The sequence below is a fragment of the Benincasa hispida genome, chromosome 5 (assembly GCF_009727055.1).
Source record: "Benincasa hispida cultivar B227 chromosome 5, ASM972705v1, whole genome shotgun sequence".
In the NCBI taxonomy this organism is placed as follows: Eukaryota; Viridiplantae; Streptophyta; class Magnoliopsida; order Cucurbitales; family Cucurbitaceae; genus Benincasa; species Benincasa hispida.
The window spans coordinates 57,995,142-58,021,637 of record NC_052353.1 but is presented as its reverse complement, the minus strand read 5'-3'; the positions used below and the strand labels follow the sequence as shown (position 1 = coordinate 58,021,637).

Here is a 26,496-nt window from a genome sequence, read left to right as displayed (position 1 = left end):
CTTGCGTTGCCTATTCTTTAGCTCACTTACAATCTGGCCCAATCTGTAATTTTAGATTGCGAATGGACGTAGCCTGACCTTGAGCACAGTTTCGTTTTTCTCGATATACTGCTTCAATAGGCTTTCCAAAGATGATGATTGCGAGGTTGCAAGTTACTAGCTTGATGCTTGTCTAACCGTTATTGCGTGGGAAGAATCCAGGGTGGCCATCTTTCTGCACCACAGATTGGAAATTTTGCTGGCTGATTCTTCCATGCAAAATTGGGGTGGTTTCTCCACCCGGGTTATAGGTATCGAAAAGGGATTATTTTTTATAAAAGTAAACAGACTGTGGATTTTTCAGGCATTCTTCCATTGCATGCCATCACCACAAGTCGCACACCTTGCGGTGTTTTGACTAATTGTGTTGACTTGTCCATTTGGCGGTGTTGGGCCTGCTGATCCAATTCTCTAAATTAAGTTCATCATTGCGGTTCATTAATTCTTTAGTGAAGCAATAGCACCATTACTTGCATCAAATTATCCCTTGATTCTCAGTCTCTGATCACTCTCTATATAATCCTCCTGGTTTTAGAGATACGATCCAAGATATTCTTTAGCCTCGTCATACGTTTTGTCAAGCAGACCACCAGCGGCTGCCGCATTGGTAGCGATCTATTACGAAGCGGGATAAACCAGTAAAAGATCCACTGAAGGCAGTCTGGCAATTCTTGTGTGGACAGTGATCAACCTTTTAAACTCGCCTAGCATCGCTAGAGCGATTCGTCCATGTCTTGTTCAAATCTCGTGAATTAGTTTCCTTCGTCTAGCATTCTCAGTAGTGGTAAATATTCTCGGCTAACACTCCCTAAGATGCGTTCATGCTATGCGATCATGCAACACACATACAATAGTAAACCATCTCTCAATGCGAATGCTACGGCTTCTAATGTTTGAATGCATGTGATATATGCGATAAGTCTATAGGACCTACATAAGCCTTTATTCTTATTTATGCGATGAAGAAATGACACACACACAAATAAGGCGACCACATAATATCATACCTATCTCTAGGGTGCATGCGATGCAGGTTGGCAAACAGAGCTTATCTCTAAGTCCCCATCTTTTGTTTATGCAGTTCTAATCATGCACTCTCGAGTCTAGATTCTAACCTAGCTCTCTCAAGTCTTAGGTTCTTTCTTTAGACTCTCTCTCGAGTAGCTCTAAAGGGATGTTTGACACAACATAAAACAAGATAATAACAAGCAATGAACATCCTAGGTCAGGTTAGCTTAGTTCTTCTCAACCCATTCGATAAGTTTAGCTACTCATGCATGCTAAGAGAGTAAACAGATGTTGAATAAGAACTTCCATTGTATGAATATAAAGTTGAAGTACAAAATAACAATACAAGAATAGAATAAAGAGTCTGGTAGCAATCTCTTACTTTTCAGGCTTTTTCACTGTCTTTTCTACTCGTATTCAAAAGATAATCTCGCTCTCGCGAGAGTCGGCCCGCTCTCTACTTCTACGCCTCTGGGTTCTCTCTCGATTTGCCCTGAGTGATCTTCGACGTCTCTACTCTTCTCTTGCTTCGCCTAAAAATAAAAAGGAAAACTTTAGACAAAGACGTGCTGAGCTAACTGATCCGAACCCCTTTTCTGAAGGATGCCTTTGGTATTTATAGAGCTTCAGGGTGAAGGGCGGCTTCTCTCATATGATTGCACAGATGGGATGGCTTTAATTCCTTGACTGGTGCGTTGAATATTTGTCACCGAAAAGCTGAATGTACTTGTTATCGTTAGCGGCTGTCAACTTAATTCGGATTCAATTATCATCAGCTTTCTATCCCATCGTGATTAATTATGCCTTTCACTCAGATGCACCCACCAAGTTGCGCTGACTCTATGCGGCAATCCTTTTTAAGCAAATTTTTGCGAACACAATCACTGCAAAGCCTTGTGGTAATGCTGCACTCGACCAAAGATTTCCTGTGGTTGCTCTTTCCGCCTTGCATCAATGCATATTCTGTATAAAAATATAAAAATCAACTATTTCTATACGATGAACGCATGCGACCGCAATGTTCTAAACTTAATGCTTTTGGACGCAATCTAACATATTTTATCAGCACAAGCCAACATTGTTTAAGAACTTAGCAATGTAATAATGTGCATTTCTGCTTGTTATCAATCTAAACGACAGACTCTTCTCATCTCCCACTTACTCAATCGTTTATATGATTGTTATTCCTCCAGTCTCTTCCTCTAACCAAGTCCACATAGAGCCCACACTTCTGGATTCTCACACTGAAAATACCAAGGTAGCCATTGTGGTAGTGTCCTCACTCAACTTGATTGAGTTCGAGGCTTTGGAGGCCGTTCGTTGGGTTCGTAGTCTTGGAGATCGTTCAGATCGTTTTTGCCGCTGATCGTGCTGTGTTGCGGTCATTGTGTTTGAGCGTTAGTGTGTTGCTGTCTTGGGGTCTGAACGAGCGTTCGTGATCGAGGGAGTTTGAAGTATGAGTCTTCAAAGGTATGATACCTTATCCCTTAATCTTATTGTAAAGCATGTTGTAATTTCGTATTGTGCATGACTTGTAAGTTTCCGTTTCTTGACTGTAATTGTTAGTGTTCAATTTCGAATGAAATTTGGAACGATCATTCCACTGCTCATGGAAATCCTCATGTCTGATTTTCTTCAATATTAAGATGAGTGTACTTTAATCAGCTTACCGTGGATTCTCTTATGCGTATGAAAGTCTTAGAACCAGTTGTATGAGTGTATTTTAAGGCTGACCTATTCCTTTGATTTGTCTCTGCCACTTTCTAAGAAAATGAGAAATTAAGATGAAATGAGTTATTGAAATGTAAGTGAGCCATATATATATATATATATATATATATAAGCACAAAAAATTATTACTTTCCAGTCACTGCCATCTTTAAGGCGATCAGGTGGGTGTGCTCGTGCCTATTCAGGACTTGCATATTTCTTATAGTGTCTCTGTAGTTCCCCCCTATACTCTTTAAATGAATTTTTCATCTGTTCATTGATGAAATCATTGACTAGTTTGCTGGTCAAATCTAACACAAAATGATTATGAATTAAGAAAGAAAAGAAAAACTAATTACTATGGAAACCAATGCATAGATAATTTGTAAAATATAAATTGACCATCTTACCAATAATCGACCCTTAATAAGCTCTTGTGTTTCTATTGGTACCTCTCTCCATGATCCATAATGAACGAAAAAAGATTTCCAAACGTTGGTACCAATAGCATTGCTAAACCTCGTTGCATTGTTACAAGTTGGTTTCTCCCATTCAGGTCGATCTCAATAGGAATTCTCCCAAATTGTTGGAACATATTTATTCAGATCAACATTTCGAAAGTATCCACGTCTAGCCCTGGTAGTCGTACAACCAGACTTTGAAGAAATTATACGTCGTTAGTTTAATGAAACATTAGTTTATATAAAAATGTGGGTCTAAAATTACCTGTATTATCTCCCACAGAGCATGATGCACCGATATGCTCCGACTGTAAGTACTCTAGTATTGCCTCCTCATCAGTATGACCTACCATTATTCATGTGCAAACAATAATATATATGTTATACAACAATATGTAAGTTATGAAATAAAATATAAACAAGTGTGCAACCTACATGCTCATTGAGAAAATATATATTTGATGATAAGATGGAGAAATTCCATTAATGAATAAATATCGTTCAACTCCATCTATTGGCTTCCACCTAGCATTCATACATTTTCTGCATGGACATCTTTTTTTTCCTGACTTATTAACATGAAGTTTTGTGACATCAAGGAATCGATATACTCTTTTTGCATACTCAGTTGATAACTTGTTCCTAATCTTAATCCACTCTTTATCCATTCTTAATAATATATAAGATAAGTTGAACCTATATGATTTAGACAATTAGTTATATTATAACATATAGTTCCAATTTCTCACTTTTAATTTTATTTCATTTACTTCTTGTTCGTGGTTTTGAATGATTAAAAGTACATTTAAGTGTGATTTTGAAAATGACAAAATTCATTTTAACTGTTTTAGAATCACTCCTAAACATATCCTTATTCTTCTTTTCATCCTATACAATTTGCTCTTATAAAAGTAGATCTAAGGATAGAAAGGTTTGAGATGTTCTAAGATAGTTTCAAAATCTTATTTCTAGGCTATTTTCCTAGAACAATTTTATGAAAACTGACCTAACCCTTTCGGCATTAGATTCAATTTTAGTATGTTAATCTAGATGATCAATCTAGACTAATAATGATTAAATTTTAGTCCTTTGCTGCTTGTTTTACAACATTCACATATTTGAATTCCAAAGATAAGCATAGCTTATGATTAAAGAAGATAAGCATGGCACATTCGCATTTACATTTTCGACTTTGATTTATTTTAGTTCTTTTATTTTCAATATTCATTTTAGTTTTTTTACTTTAAAAAGGTGGCCATTATGATCTCTTTTTATTTTCATTTTTATTTAATTTTTATGGATCAAAATGATAGAATTTAATATAAGAATCTACTAATTCTTAGTGTCTAATTTGCTATAGATTAACAATTGATTAATCAAATTGAGTGTGTATTGATATTAATGTTATAGTTAACTTATCTCAAGAAAAGGGTTTTGTTATGTGTTGAATTTTTCATATTAGTTTTATTTATGCACTGATCCAATGACAATGAAAATGCATTATAATTGAATAAAATAATGAGATTTTTTTATGGTGTTAATAACATGTCAAAATCGTAATAAAAAACTTATCAAGCCACGTTAACCAAACCATAATTAAATTGGTGTAATTGCAATGAGATTATAAATAGTTTAGAGCATAACACACACACGATGCATAATAGAGCATAACAATCAACCTTCTTCAAACATGTTCAAACAAACATACATAATTTTCAAACATGTTCATCAACCAACCTTCTTTTACTTCCCATACATATTCAAACAAACATAACATACATATTCATTTGTTTAAACTATTTATGCATAATAGAGCTAACATACATATTCAAACTATTTATGTATAATAGAGCTAAAAGAATTAGCAAAAAAAAAACAAGTCTGGCGAGAGGGAAATCAGAGTTACCTGTCCGACGAGGGGAAAATCGGAGATGGTGACCGGACGGCACTCGAGGGGGACGGACAAACAAAATCGAGAAGAACGGAGTCTGACACTCGAGGGGGACGGCGACACTCAAGGGGGACAGACGAACGAAATCGAGAGGGGGAAGAAGAAGAATCGAGGAGAAGGCTATTTATATTGAACTTTTTCCCAACGTTGTTAGTCAGACCGTCGGGATATAGTTGATAAGTGCCAACGGTCACCCACCCACCATCAGCGAAACTTCGAACTCCCGACGATAATCTGACATAACATCGGCTGAAGTTCACCAAATTCTAAAAGGATTCACAATCCCGACGGTGGTCTGACACAACTGTTGGCCAAAGTTCACCAAATTCCAAAAAGACTTTTCGATTCCTTGATGGTTGACTAACCACCGTCGAGATATAGTTTGGAACTCCCGACGGTAGTCTGACACAACTGCCGGCCAAAGTTCACATAATTCCATAAAGACTAGCAATCCCGAAGTGTTCTGACACAACCTTCGGCCAAAGTTCACCAAATTCCAAAAGACTCTTCGAATGCCCAACGGTTGACTAAACACCGTCGGGATATATTTTATAACTGTCGACAGTTAACCACACAATCGTTGACTGATATTCAGCAAATTCCAAAAGACTCTTAGAATCTCTGACGGTTACACGAAACCGTCGGGCTTGATTAGAACCTTCTGACGGTTGTTGAGTACCGTTGGGATAATATAACAATTCCAGTATATGGGTTTTGTATACTGCACACCTTATCCAACGAATAATTGACCACCATCAAGCTTAAATAATAACTGTCGACGGTCATTGCACACCGTCGGGAGAAATTAAAAAGTCGGACAGTCGAATATAACCATCGATCAAAAGTGCAATAAGCCCGACAGTCCCTTAGGCGACCATCGGGAGTATTTAAAATCCCGATGACTTTTCGTAGACCGTCAGAATAAACATTTATCCCGACTCCTTATTTTTACCGTCGGGAGAGGTTACAACCACCGACTTTTTTTTGGTTGTCGAGAGAAATATCTTCGAGAATAACCAAAATTCTTGTAGTGATTAGTTATAAATGTTGGGAATTGGATTTTAAATCCTAAATTATGGTTTATGTGTAGATTTAAATCTTTGAGTGAAGTTTGAAATAAATTTGGAGTAAACAAAGCTTTTGGAACATTAATTTAAGTTTCTGTTGGAGATTGATTTCTTGAATTAATTTTGAAATTTCAATCCAAGGCAAGTGACTTTCTACTAATTCGCCTTCGAACCAATTGTCCTTACCATTTAGACTGTTTACTTAAGATTACTTGGATGGTTTTTTGAAGTTGAGACTGTTAAGATTGACTTGACTTATTATTCTTGAATATTTGGACTGATAATTTATGACTGGTTGAACTACATGATTAATTGGCATTGACTAATTGGATTAGATTATTTGCCTAACACAGAAGTTATATGAAAACTGATGCATGCTAAGTTATAGGGTTCTTGTTAGTTATTCTTCTTTACGCAGGTGTACACATATGACTATATATGTGCACATTTATGATTGATCGTGGACTTTCAGATTATACATTATGACTGATGCATATTCCTTGGGGTTCATGTCTACGACTAATTCGTGTACCTTCGAGTTACACACTATGACTGATGCATGTTCCTTCGGGTTCATGTTTACAATTGATTTGTGTACATTCGGGTTACACATTATGATAGATGTGTGTTCCTTCATGATCACATTTATTACTGATAAGTGACCCCTTCAAGATCACTACGACTAAAATGATGTGGGTGTACACCAGTGCTTAGATAAACTAGCTAACAGGTTACCTAGAGGGCCTGGTAGTGGGTTACTTACTGAGTATTGTAATACTCATCCTTTCCTCTTTTATGTTTTTCTTTCAAGCAATGACATAAATGGATTAGCAAGGGATAATTTAATAATTATTCGTTTTTATTATTAAATTAACATTTCAGTTTAAATTGGTCATTCATGTTTTCACTAAATTTACGTTATAACGGTCAACATGTTTTGAATGAAAATGAGTATTTAGTCGTAATGGCTCATGTCAGAGTATTTGAAGGTTCGGGCCGTTACAAATGATAAACATCTTAAGTGAACTAGTTGAATTATGTTGAATTATATTTTTAGTTCAATGGCATGCAAAAGGATATAGAGATTTGACATTTTACCTCTTGGGTCCATTGTACATAAAATTATTATGTGCTCAAATTGACATAGTCATGGTTATGAACTTCTAATTATATATAAAGCAGTAGTTAGATTACTTTTAACATTGATTATAATATTCAATTCATAACGTTGAATAATATTTCAAGGTAAAACTTCAATTAACTAATTAATTAATAATAAGGAACAATGGTAAATATAGTAATCATGTTCAAAGTATTAATAAATATAGTATAATATTAAAAAAAATTACAAATTTTCCAAAATTTATATAATCTATCAGTGATATATCATATCGTTAGTAGGAGTCTATAAGTGATAGACCATATTGCAGTTAAGAGTTTATTCACGATAGAAGTCTATCACTAATAGACTTTGCTATATTTACATTTTTTTAAAAAAAAATGTTGCTATACACTTAGTTATTATCCCTAAAAATGTTGTTCATTATAATTACTTTAATAATAATAGGTTTAAATCTTATTTTGGTCTCTGAACTTTGAATCTTATTCTATTTTAGTTCCTAAACTTTCAAAAACATTTATTTTTAGTTCTTGAACTTTTAAAAAATGCTTACTTTGATCTTGTCGTTAGGATTCCGTTAACTTTTTAACATAAGGTTGATGTGACTTATATTTTTTATAACTAGGATGTCAAATAAATCGCCCTAAAAAAACTAGGGTTTTGAATTCGAATTAGAGGGTAAATTGGTTCTTTTATGAAGAATGTAACAGGTTCCTTCTTCATCCTCCTCTTTTTTCTTTTTTTTTTTCTTTTTCTTTAGTTATATGATTCATTGAAGTAATATTTATTTGTAATTTCTTAGCGTTTTATTTTCTATATGGGTTGCATTTATTTTCATTTTCTTTTACCTTGCTTGGGTTTAAAAGTTCTCATAACATAATAGAGTTGAGAAGAATATATAGAAATTAAAAATATTGATGATTAAGAAAGAAAAAAAAAATTACATGAAAAATGGATAGATCTCTACAAAACATCTTCTATACTAATATGCCAATTCCATTATATTACTCTATTTTCTTCTAATTTGCTTGGAGATTCTAATTGGGAAAAAAAACCAATAAGACTTATAGCGTTTTTTTGTTAACATAAAAAACAGTATGACTTAAATAATTGATGATTAAAATATATATTTGAAAAATGTCCTTTTTTTTGTTGATATAAAATATTTATACCCGGAAAATAAATATAAGCCATTAAAAAATATATCTACCTTAACCTTTTGTTAAAAAGTTCATGGAATCCTAACGATGGGGACTAAAATAAACATCTTTTAAAAGTTTATGGACTAAAATAGACATTTTTAAAAGTTTATAGACCAGGATAAAACAAGATTTAAAGTTTAGGGATTAAAATAGGATTTTAATCTGGTGAAGAAAAGTCAAAGACGACGTCATTGTAAAAGAAAGCTGACTAGAGAAATTGTATAAAATGGCCCAAAGAAAATTCAATTTGAATAAATGTCTCTTTTTTAATTTTTTGATTTATTACATTGTGTACGGGGGTCAATCTTATACATAATTTCCCTCTTTTACCCCTCAATCCCATGGTGGCTCTAAATAGTGAATAATCTCCCCATAAATTTAGATGACTTTTTTCTTTTTCTTTTTTTTTTTTTTTTTTTTTTGGTAGTTTTTAAATTTGTTAAGTAAATTTTGTAGGGATTTGATTCTTATCTTTTGTTTTTAAATACTAGGGGTGGCTTAAACACAAATCAAAATTTCGTGTTATTTTTTTTATAAAAAGATCTTTTACCTTTATCCGATGACATCAATAAGTTATGATTGATTCTATCACTATTCAAGTTCATGATAAATTATATATATACAGGTTAAAAAGTATCTTTTTATCTCCATGTGTAACATTTCAAGATTTGTTCTACAATTGTTTATGAAGTGGCATTGTTCGATCATTTGGTCATTGGATTGACATTCTCAAAATGTATCCAAACTTAAGGTATCTATTATATTTTTTATTTGGGTATACAGATTGGTTCGAGGTGTTTTTGCATACTAATTTGTGAAGTTTTTAAATAGATGATGATTGGAATAAAAGATGAGTTGAAACTTTGAAAAGAATTGGCATTTCTATAAAAGAGTTGTAGCAGGGTGGTGAACATATGAGAGATTGTGAAGGAGAAATGATGATTTTCGTGGTGGTAAATCTAGTGTACAGAATAGGCACCCTGAGAAGTTGAAAATAAATTTGTTCAGATTTTGGCTTAGATTTTAGGTTTTTAATATAGAGTTTTTGTAAGATTTTGATGATTGTTTTTACATAGTATTTGCTTTTGCAAGGTTTTAATAGTTTAGCATTACAAGGTATATGTGTGAGGTTTGATCCATAATTTAGCTATTACAATGGATGTGTTATAAAAAAAATTTAGGTATTACAAGGTAAGTGTGGGGAGTTGAAGTTATTTTTAATATAAATGGTGTGACAAAAGATGAAAAGATTCTAGATATTACGAGGTATTTGCATGTTCATACTAACCAAGATTTCAATTGCTTCTAGTACGTGTGAACTATTAATGAGTAGAAGGTATTTGTAAGGCTCATTAGACTTCATTTGATAATTATTTTGAATATGATGTATTTGTTTATTTCTAACTTTTTAGTTTTTATTTATAATTTTTTGTTGATTAACTAATTTATTGATGAAAAGCAACAAGCATAACTTTTCTAGTTTTCAACCATTAGTTTTTAGTTATGTTTTTCAAATTTTTGTAGCTCTAAGTTATTTTTGTTATGATATTATTTTTTATAACTAAAGTTAATTTTAATATGCAAATCGTTTTTTTTAATTATTTTCTTCACAATAAATATACATTCAAATTTCAAATGGATGAGATTTTGGGTGATTGAGTTCATTAAATTGTTAGATTTTTCTTTGAAATACACCATAGTCTAAGACTATAATAGTAAGGCACTTCTGTCCATTATTAAATTTTAAGTAGTATTAAAATTAGTCGTTTGACCATTTTCACTAAGAATAACTTCTTTTCCTATTTTCATTAAAACACTATTTTATTTTAATCATTTGTCTAGTGGTTCCAAAAAACTTTAAAAGGGAAAATTGTAGTGAGGCCCAATGCTATGGAACCGTATCGTTAGTTGATTGCAACAGTTGAGGCCCAACTTCGAATGGGGCCTGCTGAAGCCCACCAGAAACTTATGTGAGAGTATGAGAGTATCAACATTCATCCATCACCATGAATAATAGCCCATTTTCTATATGGGAAAAAAACTATTTCTTTATTTTGTTTTTTGTTTTTTGTTTTTTTTTTTTTACAATTTCTTTATTTTGAAAGTTAAAATTAAAGTGCTCTTGAAAATTGGTCGATTATGATATGAGAAAACGTGAAATCATCCAATTCCATACATAGACTATGGACTTTTAGAAAGTGACAATCATAGTCAAGTAGCCTCTCCCCAAAATCTGTGGACTTATTTAGTTTTTGCCCTCAAACTTATCTCTTTTTCTTTTACTTTTAGTATTATATATATATTTAAAGATTTGGTGCTCACAATTTGTTTAAGTGTGTTGTGTCGGTCCACATTTGAGATGTTTGTTATCTTGTCCATTGAATTGTCCTTTAGAATATCTCCATGAATGTTGTTCCAATTTGAATATATTTTCCTTATCTAGATAATACTAGGTGTTTATTCTCATGGATTTGTTTTATTTTCTAGGTTATGCAGATTATGGTTTGAGTTTGGTTCTCCTTTTACGCCATGTTTATTCAAGTGGTTGTTGTACTCTTTTTAGGGTTGCCGCTTTTGAAGAATTGTTGTGCCGTTTGTATTCTAATTTTATCGTAACCCACACATATGTCAATCCTTGTGATTGTGAAGTTTATGCTACTATTGATCTTGAATTGTTCTCTAGATTATATTGTTATATTCTACTACATCTTAAGAAGGGATTCTCATACTTAGAGGAGTCTAAGTTTTTCTAAATTAAGTGATCTTCATTTGAAGATGAAAAGATAAACGTTCTTGTTGAGAGGTTGTCTTAGACTTAGGGGATAACAGAACATATAAATTCATGAGTGAAAATGGTGATTTATATGTAAAATATTTAAAAATAAATAATAAAATGATTACACACCTATCTTTTCCTAATTTAATTTACTCAAATTATTTTGAAAACTTAAAATTAAAAAAGAAAATTGTTTTTGTTAGCATAATTACTAATCTATATTGAATAGATTAACTTAGAATCTTTTATGCTAAATTGTCAAAAATAAATACATAACATACTGGATGGGAATAAAGACCCTAATTAAATCTATATTGAATAGTCTATGGATTCGAAAGACCGAGTGCTTATTGTTTTGGTATATTAGGGACCATAGTCCTAAACTCTCTTTATATACTAGTTCAATTAGAGTTTTCATTAAACCCTAATTAACTAGGAATAGGCTTCTATTCATTAAGTTCATACTCAATTAGGAATATAGAGTCTTAGGGCCTTAATTAATTAGATCAATATAATAAGATAGTAAAATCCACATATATATATCCTATACTTTAAGTATACGTATTATTATTTAAATACGTCTAATAGTTTTATCATGCCTAGAGTTATAAACTGAGAAACATAAAATTAGTAAGAATGATTTGTTTACAAGTGATGTTCATGTTCGGTTTCATACTTTTAAATGTGATTTTCATCATACTAAAAATTGTGATTTTCATCAAATAAAAAATGAAATCAAATGATTTAAGACACATTTGAAAGTGATTTTGAACTAAAAAAAAATTAAACCATTTCAAAATTACTCTAAACATGTCCTAAATGCATATCAAATAAAAGCTCAATCACTCCATGTTTCTTTAAAATATTGCTTTAATATCAAAACATGAACTATACAAACTAAGCCTCCCAACTTTCCATAAGAACACGTACAAATTTCCTAATCTCATGAACTTATACCGAGTAACAAAAGTTTTACTTTAAAAAATAATTATCCTAAACACAACAAAAATAAAATAAATAAATAAACAAAGAGAACAAATTAATCAAGTCATATATTCATTTAAATGGAATCAAAGATCAAATATTATGAAAAAATTTAAGAATGTATTAATCTTAAAACATTTATCATCGAAATTAAGATATTTTTTTTCGAATTCGCATACTCACATGTAAGCATATTGAACTTAAAAAAAAGTCGAATTAAAGATCAAATATTACGAGAAAGTCTCAAGAATGTATTTATCTTGAAGCATTTATCACCGAAGTTTAGAATATTTCCCTCTTGTAAATTCACAAATTGTGAATCCCCATATTCTATACTTACATAACCCATAAACATTAAATTCCAATACTTAGGAAGAAAAAAAAAAAAATACAAAGTGAAAAAGAATGAAAAATGCCTCACGTAATTTTCATCTCCCTCTTAACAGAGCTTTCTCTGCAGTGTCCATCTCTTCCAAAATCCTTGCCTTCCTCTTCGCCGGAATCGGTGCCGTCGGCCCAAAGCTAATATAATGTCCCGACACCGCATTCAATGCCGAATACATATCCCTAAACGAAGCTCTTCCCAACAGAGCTTTCTCCTTCCTGTACTTAGCCACCCAAAAATTCGAACTTTCCCGAAGCTCCGCCACTGCCGCTGCCACATTCGGGTCGTTTCTGTCCATTGTGATCGTCATTCTCACCTTCCCTATCACTTCGCTCGTGTCCTTCACGTACTCGTCGTCAGAAGACGCCAGTGCCGGCGATTGAGGGAACAGAACCCATGATGGAGCTAGAACAGAAGCCGTCAAAGAAAGGAAGTCGCGGCGGCGGACGGTGGTGGCTGTCGCGGCGGCGGAAATGGTGGATTTGGGTTTGAGGGGTATGAAGGGAGTTTGAGATTTGGAAGTACAAGGGGTTATGAGTGTTGGGGAGGCCATGATTTTGGAGGAACTGGAATTTTGGAGAGGGAGAAGGGGAAATCTAAAGAAATGTGAAGAGTTAATTTTAGCGAGAAAAAATTTGGGGAATTGGGTGTTTGCCACGTGTTCTTATCATCTTATCTTATTTGTCGGACTTATGGATGAGGGATGGACCAATGAGATATAAGGTTTAGATCTTCTGTTTATTGTTCATTGGGAGAATAATGGACTCAAAACTCTATGCTTTTTTTAAAATGAAGCCCATATCTGTTGGGCCCAAAGCTAAGCCCATTTATGATCTAGCCTAGATAAAAGGATGTCGATTTGGTTGTGATTTTGACCTACTTCAGCCATCGTCTTTTTTCTTTTTTTTTTTTTTTTTTTTTTAAAAAAAGAAAACTTCATTCAACCGAACAAACTAACCACAAACAAAGTCTTCATAAGAACAACAAATTAAGGAAACAAGAGTCCCAATAAGCCTCATACACTTATTAAATGGAAGAAGAAGGTATGACACTAAAACAATCATAAACAGTGCAAAAAATATCTATTTTGTGCTAAATTTTGTTGATTATAGTTTCCATTCAATCTTTAAGCTTCAAAATGTTACATTATTATTTATAAATTTTAACTTTAGTTTTCATCCCATCTCAATGTTTTAAAATATTATATTTTTACATTTGTGTATTGAATTTAGTTTTCATTTAGATTAAATTACAAATTTGATCCCTATTGTTTGAAGAAAGTTAAAACGTAATCTCTAATATTTTGGTCTTATAAGTTAGAATTTAGTTATTATGATTTGATGAAACCTCAATTAGGTCATGTTACTTTTTTGAATTATATTCACTTTAGGTAATATTCATCTCTAACTTATTTAGTTTGAAATCATATTCGTATCAACTTGCTAGTATACATAATCAAACCTACATCATCAGTTTGTTAAGTTAAAATAAAAGTAATTACCAAAATAGTTTTTTTTTTTTAAGTTCAAGAATAAAATATATATTGTATTTAAAAATTTGGAGGTCAAATAGAATAAACTTGAAAGTTAAAAAGAAGATTTTTTTAAAAGTTTGGGAAACTAAAATAGAATAAATTTAGGAAGTTCATTGACCAAAATAGAAATACTTAAACCTTAATAAAATAATTGTATACAAATTTTAACCAAATAATAATAATAATAACATCATTTGTTTAAAAAAAACTCAAACCAACCAAAGGAAATGTGAGATAATTGTTTTAAATGGTAAAACAATTGAAGATATTTTCAAGTATAGTCCAATGTTACTATCTATCATTAATAGATCACGATAGATTTCTATTCTTCATAGACAGTGACATTTTTCTATATTTGTAAATAAATTGACTCATTTCTCTTTATTTAAAAACAACTCGAAAATGTTTTTTTTTTTAGACAATTAACCAAACTTTTTTTTTTTTAAATCCTTTAAAACAAATTCTTGACATTCAACTAGCTTTTAAAGAGCCATTACTTCAACACACATCACCAATCTTTCTCATACCAATAATTTATACTTCCTCTTTGACACACCAATCCCTTACTATGTAAAAGTATTGACCAAAAACTCCTTTATTTTACAAAAGGTTTTTGTGAAAAGACTTGAGATTCTTTTGGTTGGCCCCTCCTTGGACTCAAATTGCTAACACTAGCTAATCTAATTCATATAGAATAGGGATCTTTAACTTTATTCCAATTTTGTTGACCTAATTTAATTACTTTACTTATCAGCAATATATAGTTGACCTATTTATTTCACAAACTAGCTAATTTATTGCATTGACTCTAGCAAAATCATTTTATTAAAAAAAAATCTGTCAATCAAGAAGATTACTATAGAAAATTGCATTGAAGTATCTCATTACATTCATCTATCCACAACCAATAATTAAACAACATTATTTAGTTATAAACTTATAATTAAGAATCAAACAAAACCTTTGTTTTGAAAAATAAAAAATAAAGTTTTTTGTCCATATAAATGAAATCATATATTTGAACCCATGCTTCTTTGTAAAGAGAATCTAAGTTCAAAACTTTTTTCACAACAACCCTTCAATCATATTATTTTGTACAAAAGTGTTAGCCAACCAACATGTAATTGCTCAAAGCTTTTTGACTAACAAATGGAAATAAATAATAATAATAATAATAATAATAATTTAAGAGAGAGAGAGAGAAAAGCACTCATCCTCTTTGCCCTTTTTTCCCTTTACTATTAGTGAAAATAAAGTGAAAATAACTTTTCACATCATTTTATCCACATGGGACCAATTCAATGAATTATCTTCTAAGATTTAAAAGACAAAATGCTTGATGAGTAAACATAACTTGTCTACACATTGACCATAAGAAATTTTGGTTGACTTCATATTTTGAACCAATAAAATTATGGAGAAATTACTAGTATCATCAAAGTCTCGATACTTAGATTGATTGTTAACTATATCAGCATTATTTAAAAATAATATCTCGTATTAAAAAATTATTAATAAAGAAAAAACTATGGTCTAAATATAAAGTGTGTTTGGTACAAGGAGTTAGAGTTTGATCCCTTTCTTATTAAGCTCAAAGAGCTCGTGGCTTATGAATAATAATAAAACATCAATTTTGTATCTGATTCTTACTCTATGAGTTGTATCAGTTAAACAACTCTATAAACTTATCAACTCTACTTAATGTCTTAAATGTATTTCGATGAGTAGTAACTCTGTTGATACTAGAAAAATATTTTTCTTAGTAATTTTGTTAGAAAGATAAAAGGATTGACCTAGCAAAAGAGAAAGGGAACAAGAAGAAGAACATGACATGGCTTCTCCATCTCCCAATTGACTTCTCAAACTTAGAAAATGAGTGAAAATACTGACCACACAAATCAATGACAGTCTTTTTGATGGTGCTGCAGCAACAGCAGATGGGGTTGTTTTTATTTTATCACATAAATAATGAAAAGCAAAAGCAACCCATAAATAAAGGGGCAAAATAAAAAAAAGAAGGTAGGTTCAATATCTTTTTGAGTGAGGCAACCTTTGTACTTGATCAAAACGTATTCCATAAGTTTTCCCTCCTTTTCTTATCTTTCCCTTACCCCTCACTAACTTTTTCTCAAAAAAGATCAACATACCAAATTCTGTCTATTATGCTAATTAGCTCATGAATGTTGGGGTGAAATCCTGAAAACCCCATTTCAAATTTGTTTTGAGTGTTGCTTTTAGAATTGTTGGGCATTGAATTCGCACTCCTTCGTTGTTGGTCTGTTGTGGGTTTGGCTGCTGACCTCGTATTTGTGGTCTCGTCTCGCTTTTTGAGTTGATCTCCATAAAAATTTCTTGTATCAGTACGGTGTAAAGTCTATTTCTTGTATCAATACGGTGTAAAGTCTATCATACTCTAATACCTAAATTAGTAGAAGAAGTATATAGTTCAACAAAACATAAAAAAGTAAAGTCAGGACTTTGAGAGATTACTTATTCTTCTCCTATGAGATTGTCGAATGAAACTATTTATAATGCTCTTATTCTGACATTCGCCTGTGTTATCCATAACTTCGACGATGCAGGGTAGTTTGCGGTGCCTGAGGTTGTAGGGTTCCACATCAAGCACAACTCGATTATTTTCCAATTTGGTACATATTCACCAACTTGACCGATCAATCCAAAATCCGAAGTTTTGACTTTTCTATTTCGAAAAACGTACTTCTTCATATTGCCTCCCAATTTTTCTTGGATTTGGACTCGCCGATGGGGCCATGATCTTGCCCACAAGAACCCTCAACAAGAATCATGAAGCTTTTAGATTCCACCCTCATAGTTGATTGAAAGGAAAAGACTAAAGTACGGAGGAAAAAAAAAAAAAAAAAAAAAAAACCTAAACTCTGCCTCTTGTTCCAAAAAATACACATCTTTTAGAAGTTGCAATATTATCTTTTATCTTTTATAATCGTTTCAAAACTATCATAAAAATTGAAATCCTTTATTTGATGAGGAATGACATAGTGTGGTTATAACGCTTGTCTGGATTAGGTTTAAAAGAACGTCATTCAAACATGTTGAATTTTCGTTCCAACATTTTAATGAATTTTCTACTCCCAGAATAATTTAAAAAATCTATAAAAGGTCAAAGGTAAAATAGTACCAGTGTAATTCTGGAGGAAGGGGGAAAGATCGGGTGTTTTTTAATAGTTTAGACAAAAAAAGAAGTGACCTTTTAAGGTTTAAAGGTAGAGGAGTAAGAAGTTTAGAGGAAAAAAAACAGATGGCTTGTGATAAAAGCAACCAAGCAGAGAGTAGGTTGGACTGGAGGAGGGCGTGTGAAGGCATTTAAAGTGTCACCCATCATTTCTTCTATTCATTGCAATTGCCAGTTGGGGGATTGATATTGATATTGAAAAATCTCCTTGACTTTGGTCGGTTGCATTATTTCATCCCACCCTTTTGGCCCCAACTTGGATTGAATTTTGGCTTTTTGGTTGAAGTTTCTCTCTTATACACGAGAACTATACACATTCTCAAAGTCAAATGACCTCAAAATCACTGCAATAATGTGAAATGATGGTAATCTGTACTGATATGAGCTGTTTCCTAATCTAATCTAATACTCTGCCTTATTCTTTCATCTTCAAATTGTTTTCCTTTTAAGATAGTGACACTTCCTTTAATGGAGCTGCCTTTGTTTTCATTTTGTGATTAAATTATTCAACTAATTGAATATTCACTTTTACAAATTAAACTTAGTCATGTCTTTTGTTTGTTGGAATGTGGTATCTCTCTATTTTGTGTTTTGAAGATCACAAACTCAAAACAAGACTCTTTCCGTTCAATTCTTCTGTCAGACAAAAATTGTTGGAAGGAGAAGATTTGTATAGAAAAAAAAAACCATTTTTTAACACATCCATTTCTAGAATGCTCGAACATGACAGACCCATCAAGCCATCTCTTCGACCCAACTCCCAAAACTGTACTTAAGAGTAGTAGCAATTCAGATAAAAAGAAATCCACTTGAAGAGAAAAATAGCCAAATAGGAGAAAACAGTTATAGACTGCCTTGAATCTCTTCATCTTATTTGATTTTGATTCTAAGATTTAGAATGTTATGTTATACATAACTCTCTAACTCTCCCTCTACTTTGATGTAATGTAACAGACAGCAAACAAGCACGGGTAGTAGGTTTGATTTTAACTCACAGAAAAATAACGTGAATTCAGAGAAGGGGCATTTAATTTTCAGCCAAGAATAGAATCTCTAAGTTGCACAAACATTTTCATCCGTTGGATCTGTTTGTGGGGTATTTCTTCATTTCAGGTTTTGTTTTACATTAATTGTACAAATACTCTCTAAAGATTTGTGAGGAAAATGTTGAAATGTCAATAAGTACAACGGCCAAATGGTGGAACACTCTTCTGGGTTCTGACCTTATCCAAAATGGTGGTGCATTCAAATAACAGTGCTTTATTTATCTGTTATAAGAAATAAATACACTACCTCTGTATTAATAAACAACTCTCTCTTTTTTCTCTCTCTCTATCCGACTCATCAATTGAGAAAAAAAAATCAGGCATTTAACCTAGAACCAAAACCACACACCCAATTTTGGCTTTTCCTCAAACTTTCCCTCGTTTCTCATTGGGGCATTTACTCATTACTTTCTTCATACAGTTGTTAAAGCCTCCTTTTTTCTTGTTCCTTTTGCCATTTGTGCAAAAATTGCTTTATGGGTATGTTTTTATTTGCTTGAATTTTGGTGTTTTTCAGGTTTGGTTTCCATTCTTTTCAGGTAAGAACGACAAATCGTCTCTACATGCATTTCTCTTCCTTTTTTATGTATCTGTTCGAGTGAGAGTATGTAGAACTTTGAACTGCATTTCAAGAACCAAACTGATTGTGAGAGACAGTGTTAATCAGAAGAGGGTTTGTTTTTGTTTTCTGATTCTGTAATTTTTGGTTATGAAACAGATTATAAGTCGCTTTTGGTTGACTGCTTTACACGTCTGCTGTTTCTTTATTGTTGAGATGTCTACGTGACAGTCTGAATCTCCCTTGATTTTTTTATTTATTTACAAGAAAAATGAGATTTGCCACTGTTTTTCTGCTTTTTATGTTGTGTGTATTATTGTTGTGTTTTGCTATGAGGTGATTTTTAATTCATCTCTTCTGCTTTCTCCTTGTTCCTCTTTGAGGCTTTTCCCTTTGCCAACATCATACTTTTTTTAGTCCTTTTCTGCTTTCCTGTTTCTTGCTTTATTATCCTTCTTTGGCTTTCTCTCAAGTTGGAATTGAAGTTTTGCTTTTACAAGTTTTCTTGGTTCTCTTTCATTTCTCTTTCTCCAAATTGGTTGGTAAAAACTACGTTTGATTACTGAGAAAAACGGTGGAAAGTTGGAAAACCATGGAAATATGAACTTGTAAGTATTCTGTTCTAGATTTCAGCCATTTTTTAAGCTTGAAATCACGTAAAAATCACAACTTTTTCTTTGATTCTCTTTTGTCTTTGGATTTTTTTTAACAAATGGAGTGGAGGGGCTCAAGGGATTTTCTTAAGACCTTGAGATTTCTGAAATGATTTTAAAAAAACCAATGTCTTAACTCAGTGCACTTAGTTTTTTCCAACGTGAATCTGACGATGGACAAGTCACCGCTCACAAGATCATCAAGACATTTTTTTTATTATTTTCTGTTCCTACCTCACATGGCAGCTTATTTAATGACCTGTTATTGCTTTTATTTTTCCTTCCTTCATGAAGTTGATATGCATCATTTTCTTGATTCGCTAAAAACTATGGTGTAAAATCATTTGTTTAATGAGCTATTCCTTGTTTTGTTCAGCTGGTATCCGTCATCCACTCGTCTTCCAATGAAAGGATTGAAATTTGACTGAAAAAAAAAAAATCCAAAGTCTTAACATATTGAGGTGTGAAAAAAGCTTCTCTCTGTCTCTCTGTCGCTTTGTTTGATTTTTTTTTTCTCCCCATAAACTTTAGTTTTTTTCTGTTGTTATTTTCTTGATTCTCTTGAATTTGCAGTGTTTCAATGTGTCACTTGAGATCTAACCTAAAAGGGGAATCTTGTCATTCTTATTTACATCAGAAGATGATGCTCTTTTGAAGCCAAGAAAGAAAATGGGTGGTTGTGTCTCTACAAGCAGCCATAGTGCATGTAGTAGCCAAAGCAATGGGGAATCAGTTTCTTCTTCATGTTTGGGAATTGAATTTCGAGGTCGAAAGCGAACAAAAAGAACATTCTCCGACCATGTTTATGCTCTTCAGAATCTTCCTTCAGCTCCCAACAGGATTTTCATGAATGGAAAAAGTCGGTCTTCTTGCATTTTCACTCAACAAGGTCGCAAGGGCATAAACCAGGATGCCATGGTTGTGTGGGAAGTATGTTCTGTTTCTTCTCTTCTGCAAAAAATGTTAGCTGCATTGAATTGTTGTTTATAGAGGTTTATGCTTCCTTATTTTTCTTCCTCAGGATTTCATGTCAGAGGACACGATCTTTTGTGGTGTATTCGATGGACATGGACCTTACGGTCATCTCGTTGCTCGAAAAGTGAGGGATACATTGCCTATTAAGTTGTTGTCATTCTTCCAGTCTCCTCAGTTGAAGCAAAATGACTCTGGTAAAACCTGTTTCCAGAGGAATTTGAAGACACCTCCTGATTGTGAAGATTCTGAGAAGGATGGTTTTGTAGAGGACTCACAGAATTCGGTTTGGAGAGATGCATTTTTGAACTCATATAAAGCTATGGATAAGGAGTTGAGATCACATCCTAATCTGGACTGCTTTTGCAGTGGTAGTACTGCAGTCACCATAGTTAAACAGGTTTGAAAAGAAGGATGTTCTTTCCAATCATTTTGGTTTTCTTTTGTCATCTTTGTTTCTTATTTGGTTGTGTTTAGGGGTCAAATCTCTTCATGGGGTATATAGGGGACTCGAGAGCAATCCTCGCTTCAAAGGACGCCAATGATTCCACAGTGGCAGTTCAATTGACCGTGGATCTTAAGCCAGATTTGCCAAGTATGTTGGTTGCTGTTTTATTCATTCGTTGATTGACTTGGTGTTTGATTTATGTGCTAAGTTGTGATTGTTAATCATCACTCTGTAGGAGAAGCTGAAAGAATAAAACGATGTAAAGGTAGGGTCTTTGCATTGCAGGATGAACCTGAAGTGCCAAGGGTGTGGTTACCTTTTGACGATGCACCTGGTTTGGCAATGGCTCGAGCATTTGGTGACTTCTGTTTGAAAGAATATGGAGTTATCTCTATACCTGAATTCTCTCATCGAACCCTCACTGACGCGGATCAGTTCATCGTTCTTGCATCAGATGGGGCAAGTTTCCTCCTCTGCTTCATTCTGTTCTTCAATTGTTTCAATGTAGCATTTTAATTTGATTTGGGCACCCCATTGGTAAGAGATTATTTATCATTTTCCTACTCTTTGGATCAACATTCATCTCTATTTGAATTAATAGCTGAAGTTGCGTTACTACAGCTCCTTATTGTTTATTATATTAACTCTGGAAACAAAAGTCTACGGATGGGGGATAATTTAGTAGTGTTGCAGGTATGGGATGTGTTGAGCAATGAAGAGGTGGTTGATATAGTGTCCTCGGCCCCAACCCGGGCATCAGCTGCGAGGTCTGTGGTGGACTCTGCTGCTCGTGAATGGAAACTTAAATACCCTACCTCAAAAATGGATGACTGTGCTGTCGTCTGCTTATTTTTGGACGGGAAGATGGACTCCGAATCCGACTGTGACGAACAAGGCTTCTCATCTGCAACATTGCGTAGTAATCATTCGGGTACTGCTATTGAATCCGATGATGGCCAGAGGTCTGAACCATGTTTGCAAAGGAATAACACCGTCAGATCATCCGAAGAAAGCAAGGAATTACCTGTCGACGATGGGGAGATTGGTGATGCTGTACCTGCAGAAGATCAAAACTGGTTGGGTTTGGAAGGAGTCACTCGAGTGAACTCGCTTGTTCAACTTCCTAGATTTTCCGAGGAAAGGCCAGCAGTGTCATAGGTTTTATAAAATTCTGGGACTGTTAATCCAAAATGGAAAAGTAAATCTTTCAAACTGGCTGCTGGGTTAAAGGTTTATGCAGGTACATTTTTGCTACCAGTGTATGTTGAATTGCACAAAAGTTTACTGCTTTCATAGATCAACTAAATTGGTTCAATGAATGTCAATTATCAATATCCTTTCCCCAAAATGAAAATGGATTACCTAAACACCAGATTTTGCTGCTCATCTTAGGGGACCATGGAATCTTATTTAAGTTACCAAACTAAACCAATTCGACAATGTGGTAAGAACCAGGTTCTTAACTTTTCGTTTCATAGCAAACTAAACCAACAAGTTCTACGAGGAGAATAGTGCAATCAGTTGGCAGAAACAACCAACAGATGGAGAGCAAAATTGATTCTTTGGTAAGCTTCTGCAATAGTAAACTCATCACAGTAGTAGTTTCTTGTAATAGTAATATTGAGGAGGTAGTTCACAAAGATGAACTCGATATAGCTGTGACCTCTGCTGTTCGTTGAGTTTATTAGCGGGAAAAACGGTGAAGAAAACATGTCTGGGAATGAAAGTTATTTTTATTGATGATACTTCATCTTCTTGGAAAATGAAATGCTGTAAATTGCATTTTTTATGTGCATGTGCATACTGTTGTAATTGGATCTACAACTAAAATCCAACAGACATTTTACAATCTGTTTCAGGAATAAAACAATAACTATTCTGTTCTGTCTGGCCAACTCTGCCCATCATATTTGATCCTGAAAGAACAATCAAGAACTTGAATAATATCTTGTGTTCAAGTAAACCTCTTTGACTAAAAGCAAGAGTTTCGATGTAATGACGACGTACCTTGTCTGATTGACTGCTCGGTGAAGCTTCGTTTTCTCCTGTTGATGCCTCGTCACTTATTCGTACTTCAGATTTCTCGTTTGAATAACTACAATGACAAGAACCAAGTTGAATTTTGAGCCTCAGTGTAGGCCAAGACATGTTTTTTTAATGAAATTTCTGACAATTGTATTAAAGTAACAACATTAGCTCCTCCGTACTCACGTTGAGAGAATGGTGACCCAGATGAGCTCCACACAGTCCACCCAGAGAAGCCTTTGCTCAACAGGAATAACACCATAAGTTATGAGATGAGCAAATGGCCAAAGTTTCCAACCTGCCTGTAAAGTAAATGATGAACCATTACAACGTTTCCCAGCTGATCGTAAACATTTATGCTAAAACTATGATACTTGAATGAAAACCAATTGATATTTTACGACAAATCTGAAGATGGACAACATACTACAACATGAACATGCTTGTGCAAACAGCAATATAAAGAACAAAATCTAACATTGGTGCCAGACAAAGGCCAGAGAAGATTCATACTGTAAGCATTGGCCAAAATGTCGATTTCAGTTCGCCATAGATATCGGTTATAGATTCTGCACGAAGAATTCCCAAAACCACATAATATATGCTATTCCACACCCCAGACCAGACAGTTTGATCAAATGCAACTTTCACAGGAACCACCCACCAATCTTTGAACGGGAAGAGAACCTAAAAAGTAATTAAAACAGTCTCAGATAAAGATACCAAAGAAGAAACTCAACTAAGTAATATAAATGAACCATAACCCTCACCTCACAGAATTGGTAGTAGTAATGAGAAAGAGATCCATGGAGAGAAAATCCAACAAGACCTGATCTAAACATGCGTGCCCTGTCAAACTCAAACAGTGGCTTCCCTTCATAACACTGTAGGTTCATAAAGTAAAGGATGCAACAAACTGAGTTATTACTAAGTTAGCATTGTGAGACGATAATGAAAACAAACGGCAGGCGCTTACTTGAGCAATCCAATCTCCGAAAAAATAGACGATTCCACTTATCATCATTTTAGCTAAAACAGGGTTCGTTTTGAGAGCTTCTTCATAGGCATTCCAATTGTGCTCAGGTGCATATCTTAGCACCTCATACAAGGTCCATCCCTGAGAATCATAAGATAGTAATGATTAATGAGATGAAAGTTCCACAACAATCATTAATCTTCACCATTTTCTCACCTGATTTTCCCCCAGGAAAAGTAGATTTTGTTTCAAGTAAAATGAAGTTTTTTCCCCTTTTCATATTATACAGTATCGTCCAGCAAAAAAAGAGTACAAAACAAGGTTGAATTTTGAATACAACCAACTTTGAGAATAATTTAAACTAGGAACTAACTTCTAATACTGAAGTGGTAAATAGAAAGCAAGACCGCTGGCAAAGGTATCGGTGAAAGATAATAAATGGCTGAAGGAAGAGTTAACATAGTTCCAATATGCAAGAAAACTTACATGCCATAGTTCATGATCGATGGTAAGCAATTTAGTGACCAGCAAGGTTCCAAATCCCAAAACAATGGTAGCATTTACAGCTCTGCCACTGAAACCCTTCAACACTTCATCTGCTCCCTTCTCTTCAGAGAAAGAAGAAGAAGAAGAAGAAGAGGAGGAAGAATATTCCTCAATTTTCTCAGACCCATTAAGGGATAAGCTGTGTTCATCCTTCGAACGATGTTCTTCCAAACGAATCAACTGTTGGTCTTCACTGACCGACCTAACGCCCCATCTTCTTCTTCTAACGATCGAGAGGATCAAATTACCAGATGGGTTGAATTTTCTAATGTTGTTGGTGAAATGAATAGCCGGAATCAAGTGCGGTTTTTCAGGTTTTGTGTATGGAAGAACCCTTTGAGCGACGAAACTGTTTATTGCTGCCATGAAAAAACCAATAATCAGAGATTACAGATGACTGCTTGCAAAACCCATAAATCTCTATCGTCGTACCAATGGCAGATTACGTCTCTGATCGTCGTGTCCTCTCCCCCTGATAATTTTGACCAAAAATAAGCTTGTGAAATGCAATAGATTCAATTGGGTCAAATAATCTGCTCCCAAAAGTTTCGTAAACAGAACGATTTCAACAAGCCATGATGTGACAGGCAAATGAATCGTCCCCATTAACAACATAGCGTTAGCTCTTTCAACAAACTTCTCGAATGGTTCTTTTAATGGACGGCTGAGTATTTAGCCGACCCAGAAATAAAAGCAATCTCCATTGACATGTATTCTGTTCTGCCGCCATTTCTCTTGTACATAGGAAAAATTTGTGAATTTGAACCACAAACAGCTGAATGCTACTCTCTCTATGAGGACAGAAGAAAAAGAAAAAAAGGTTTTCCTTTTAATACCGATATCTGCATTGTGTTAATAGGGTTAATTAGATTTTTGGGTGAAATGCGAATTTAATTAGGGAAAATAGGGTATTTTCAACTTATTTAGGTAAAATGAATGTTTTTTTTTTGTCCTTATCCAATTGCGTCTTAGAGACATTCTGATTTTTTTTTTTCTGCAACTGTGTCTCTTGAAGAGACGTATTTATTAAAAAATAATAATAATAATAAGAGAGACGCATTCTTTAAAAAAAGAAATTAAGAATGTGTCTCTTATACTCAATATTAATTTTTAATTTCAAATTATTATTTTTGTTTAAAGTTGTTAGAAACTTTCGACTGTTGTAAATAATATTCAAGATTTTTAGGATGTGTTGTAGACTACAAGTGCATTTTCGTGATTGAGTTTCATTAATAAATTTAATTATATGTACAATTTTCTTTATTCACGACTAGAAGAATATCCTCTATTACGCCTAGATCAATCATGTTGAGTCACATAGATCATCTAAACACTCAAATTCACTAATTTTGGCAAAATATAAAGCATGCTTTTGCAGAAACACAAGAGTTTCAAGACATGCCTCTTATAGAACTCCTTCAGAGCTCATTCTTCAGAGTTTCAAGACATACCTCTTGTAGATTGAGTTGTGGGACTCAAAACAAGCTTAAGAACTCTTTCTTCAAATCAAATTTTCTCTCAAAATCTCTATAGATTGTATGCCCGATTTTTACTCCAATCTTTTCATTATATTGCAGATCAACATGCAAAGAAAAGAGTTACATGAATTGCAGCTAGAGATGTCCACGGGGCGGGGCCGAGTATGCCATTCCCCATCCCGTCCCCATTCCCCGTTTCATTCCCTATCCCCGTGAAATTCCCCACAGAAATCGGGGCGGGGATTCCCCGTTACTTTTTTTTATATATAAAAAGCCAATTAATTTAAGTCACTAATATGAACAAATTTTAATTAAATAATTAACTTTATCACTAAATTATTTATT

The 26,496-nt window shown here is 33.5% G+C and overlaps 3 protein-coding genes across 11 annotated transcripts; 1 reads left to right on the top strand and 2 right to left on the bottom strand.

Annotated features, from left to right (window-relative positions):
• Positions 1-12,538: 12,538 nt before the first annotated feature.
• Positions 12,539-13,317, bottom strand: LOC120077527 (photosystem II repair protein PSB27-H1, chloroplastic). The gene has a single exon (XM_039031435.1). It carries the CDS (start codon positions 13,254-13,256, stop codon positions 12,747-12,749), a length of 510 nt encoding a protein of 169 aa, XP_038887363.1. The 5' UTR covers positions 13,257-13,317; the 3' UTR covers positions 12,539-12,746.
• Positions 13,318-18,654: 5,337 nt separating this feature from the next.
• Positions 18,655-22,692, top strand: LOC120077738 (probable protein phosphatase 2C 52). 9 transcript variants are annotated; one of them, XM_039031718.1, is made up of 7 exons: positions 18,655-18,974; positions 20,083-20,167; positions 20,344-20,636; positions 20,728-21,078; positions 21,156-21,273; positions 21,362-21,585; positions 21,820-22,692. In XM_039031718.1, exons 3-7 carry the CDS (start codon positions 20,376-20,378, stop codon positions 22,282-22,284), a joined length of 1,419 nt encoding a protein of 472 aa, XP_038887646.1. In that variant the 5' UTR covers positions 18,655-18,974; positions 20,083-20,167; positions 20,344-20,375; the 3' UTR covers positions 22,285-22,692. The 9 variants fall into 9 exon arrangements, with proteins under 9 accessions (XP_038887646.1, XP_038887645.1, XP_038887642.1 ...); XM_039031717.1 differs by having other exon boundaries at positions 18,655-19,033; XM_039031714.1 differs by having other exon boundaries at positions 18,656-18,974; positions 20,280-20,636.
• A 149-nt stretch (positions 22,693-22,841) lies between these two features.
• LOC120077740 (protein SYM1) lies at positions 22,842-25,373 on the bottom strand. The gene is made up of 7 exons (XM_039031721.1): positions 24,614-25,373; positions 24,128-24,268; positions 23,922-24,035; positions 23,665-23,838; positions 23,338-23,453; positions 23,134-23,221; positions 22,842-23,042 (listed from the first exon to the last, which is right to left on the bottom strand). The coding sequence occupies exons 1-7, from the start codon at positions 25,037-25,039 to the stop codon at positions 23,031-23,033; spliced, it is 1,071 nt and encodes a 356-aa protein (XP_038887649.1). The 5' UTR covers positions 25,040-25,373; the 3' UTR covers positions 22,842-23,030.
• Positions 25,374-26,496: the final 1,123 nt, after the last annotated feature.

What these genes read in the sequence shown, in the direction of transcription:
- LOC120077527 (XM_039031435.1), bottom strand. Translation starts at nt 13,256, where the DNA reads ATGGCCTCCCCAACACTCATAACCCCTTGTACTTCCAAATCTCAAACT.
- LOC120077738 (XM_039031718.1), top strand. Translation starts at nt 20,376, where the DNA reads ATGGGTGGTTGTGTCTCTACAAGCAGCCATAGTGCATGTAGTAGCCAA. An exon ending in ATGCCATGGTTGTGTGGGAA is followed by an intron (nt 20,637 to 20,727) that starts GTATGTTCTGTT and finishes TTTCTTCCTCAG; the next exon opens with GATTTCATGTCAGAGGACAC. An exon ending in TCTTAAGCCAGATTTGCCAA is followed by an intron (nt 21,274 to 21,361) that starts GTATGTTGGTTG and finishes ATCACTCTGTAG; the next exon opens with GAGAAGCTGAAAGAATAAAA.
- LOC120077740 (XM_039031721.1), bottom strand. Translation starts at nt 25,039, where the DNA reads ATGGCAGCAATAAACAGTTTCGTCGCTCAAAGGGTTCTTCCATACACA. An exon ending in TCGATCATGAACTATGGCAT is followed by an intron (nt 24,269 to 24,613) that starts GTAAGTTTTCTT and finishes TATGATTCTCAG; the next exon opens with GGATGGACCTTGTATGAGGT. An exon ending in CATTTTGGCCAATGCTTACA is followed by an intron (nt 23,454 to 23,664) that starts GTATGAATCTTC and finishes TTTACTTTACAG; the next exon opens with GCAGGTTGGAAACTTTGGCC.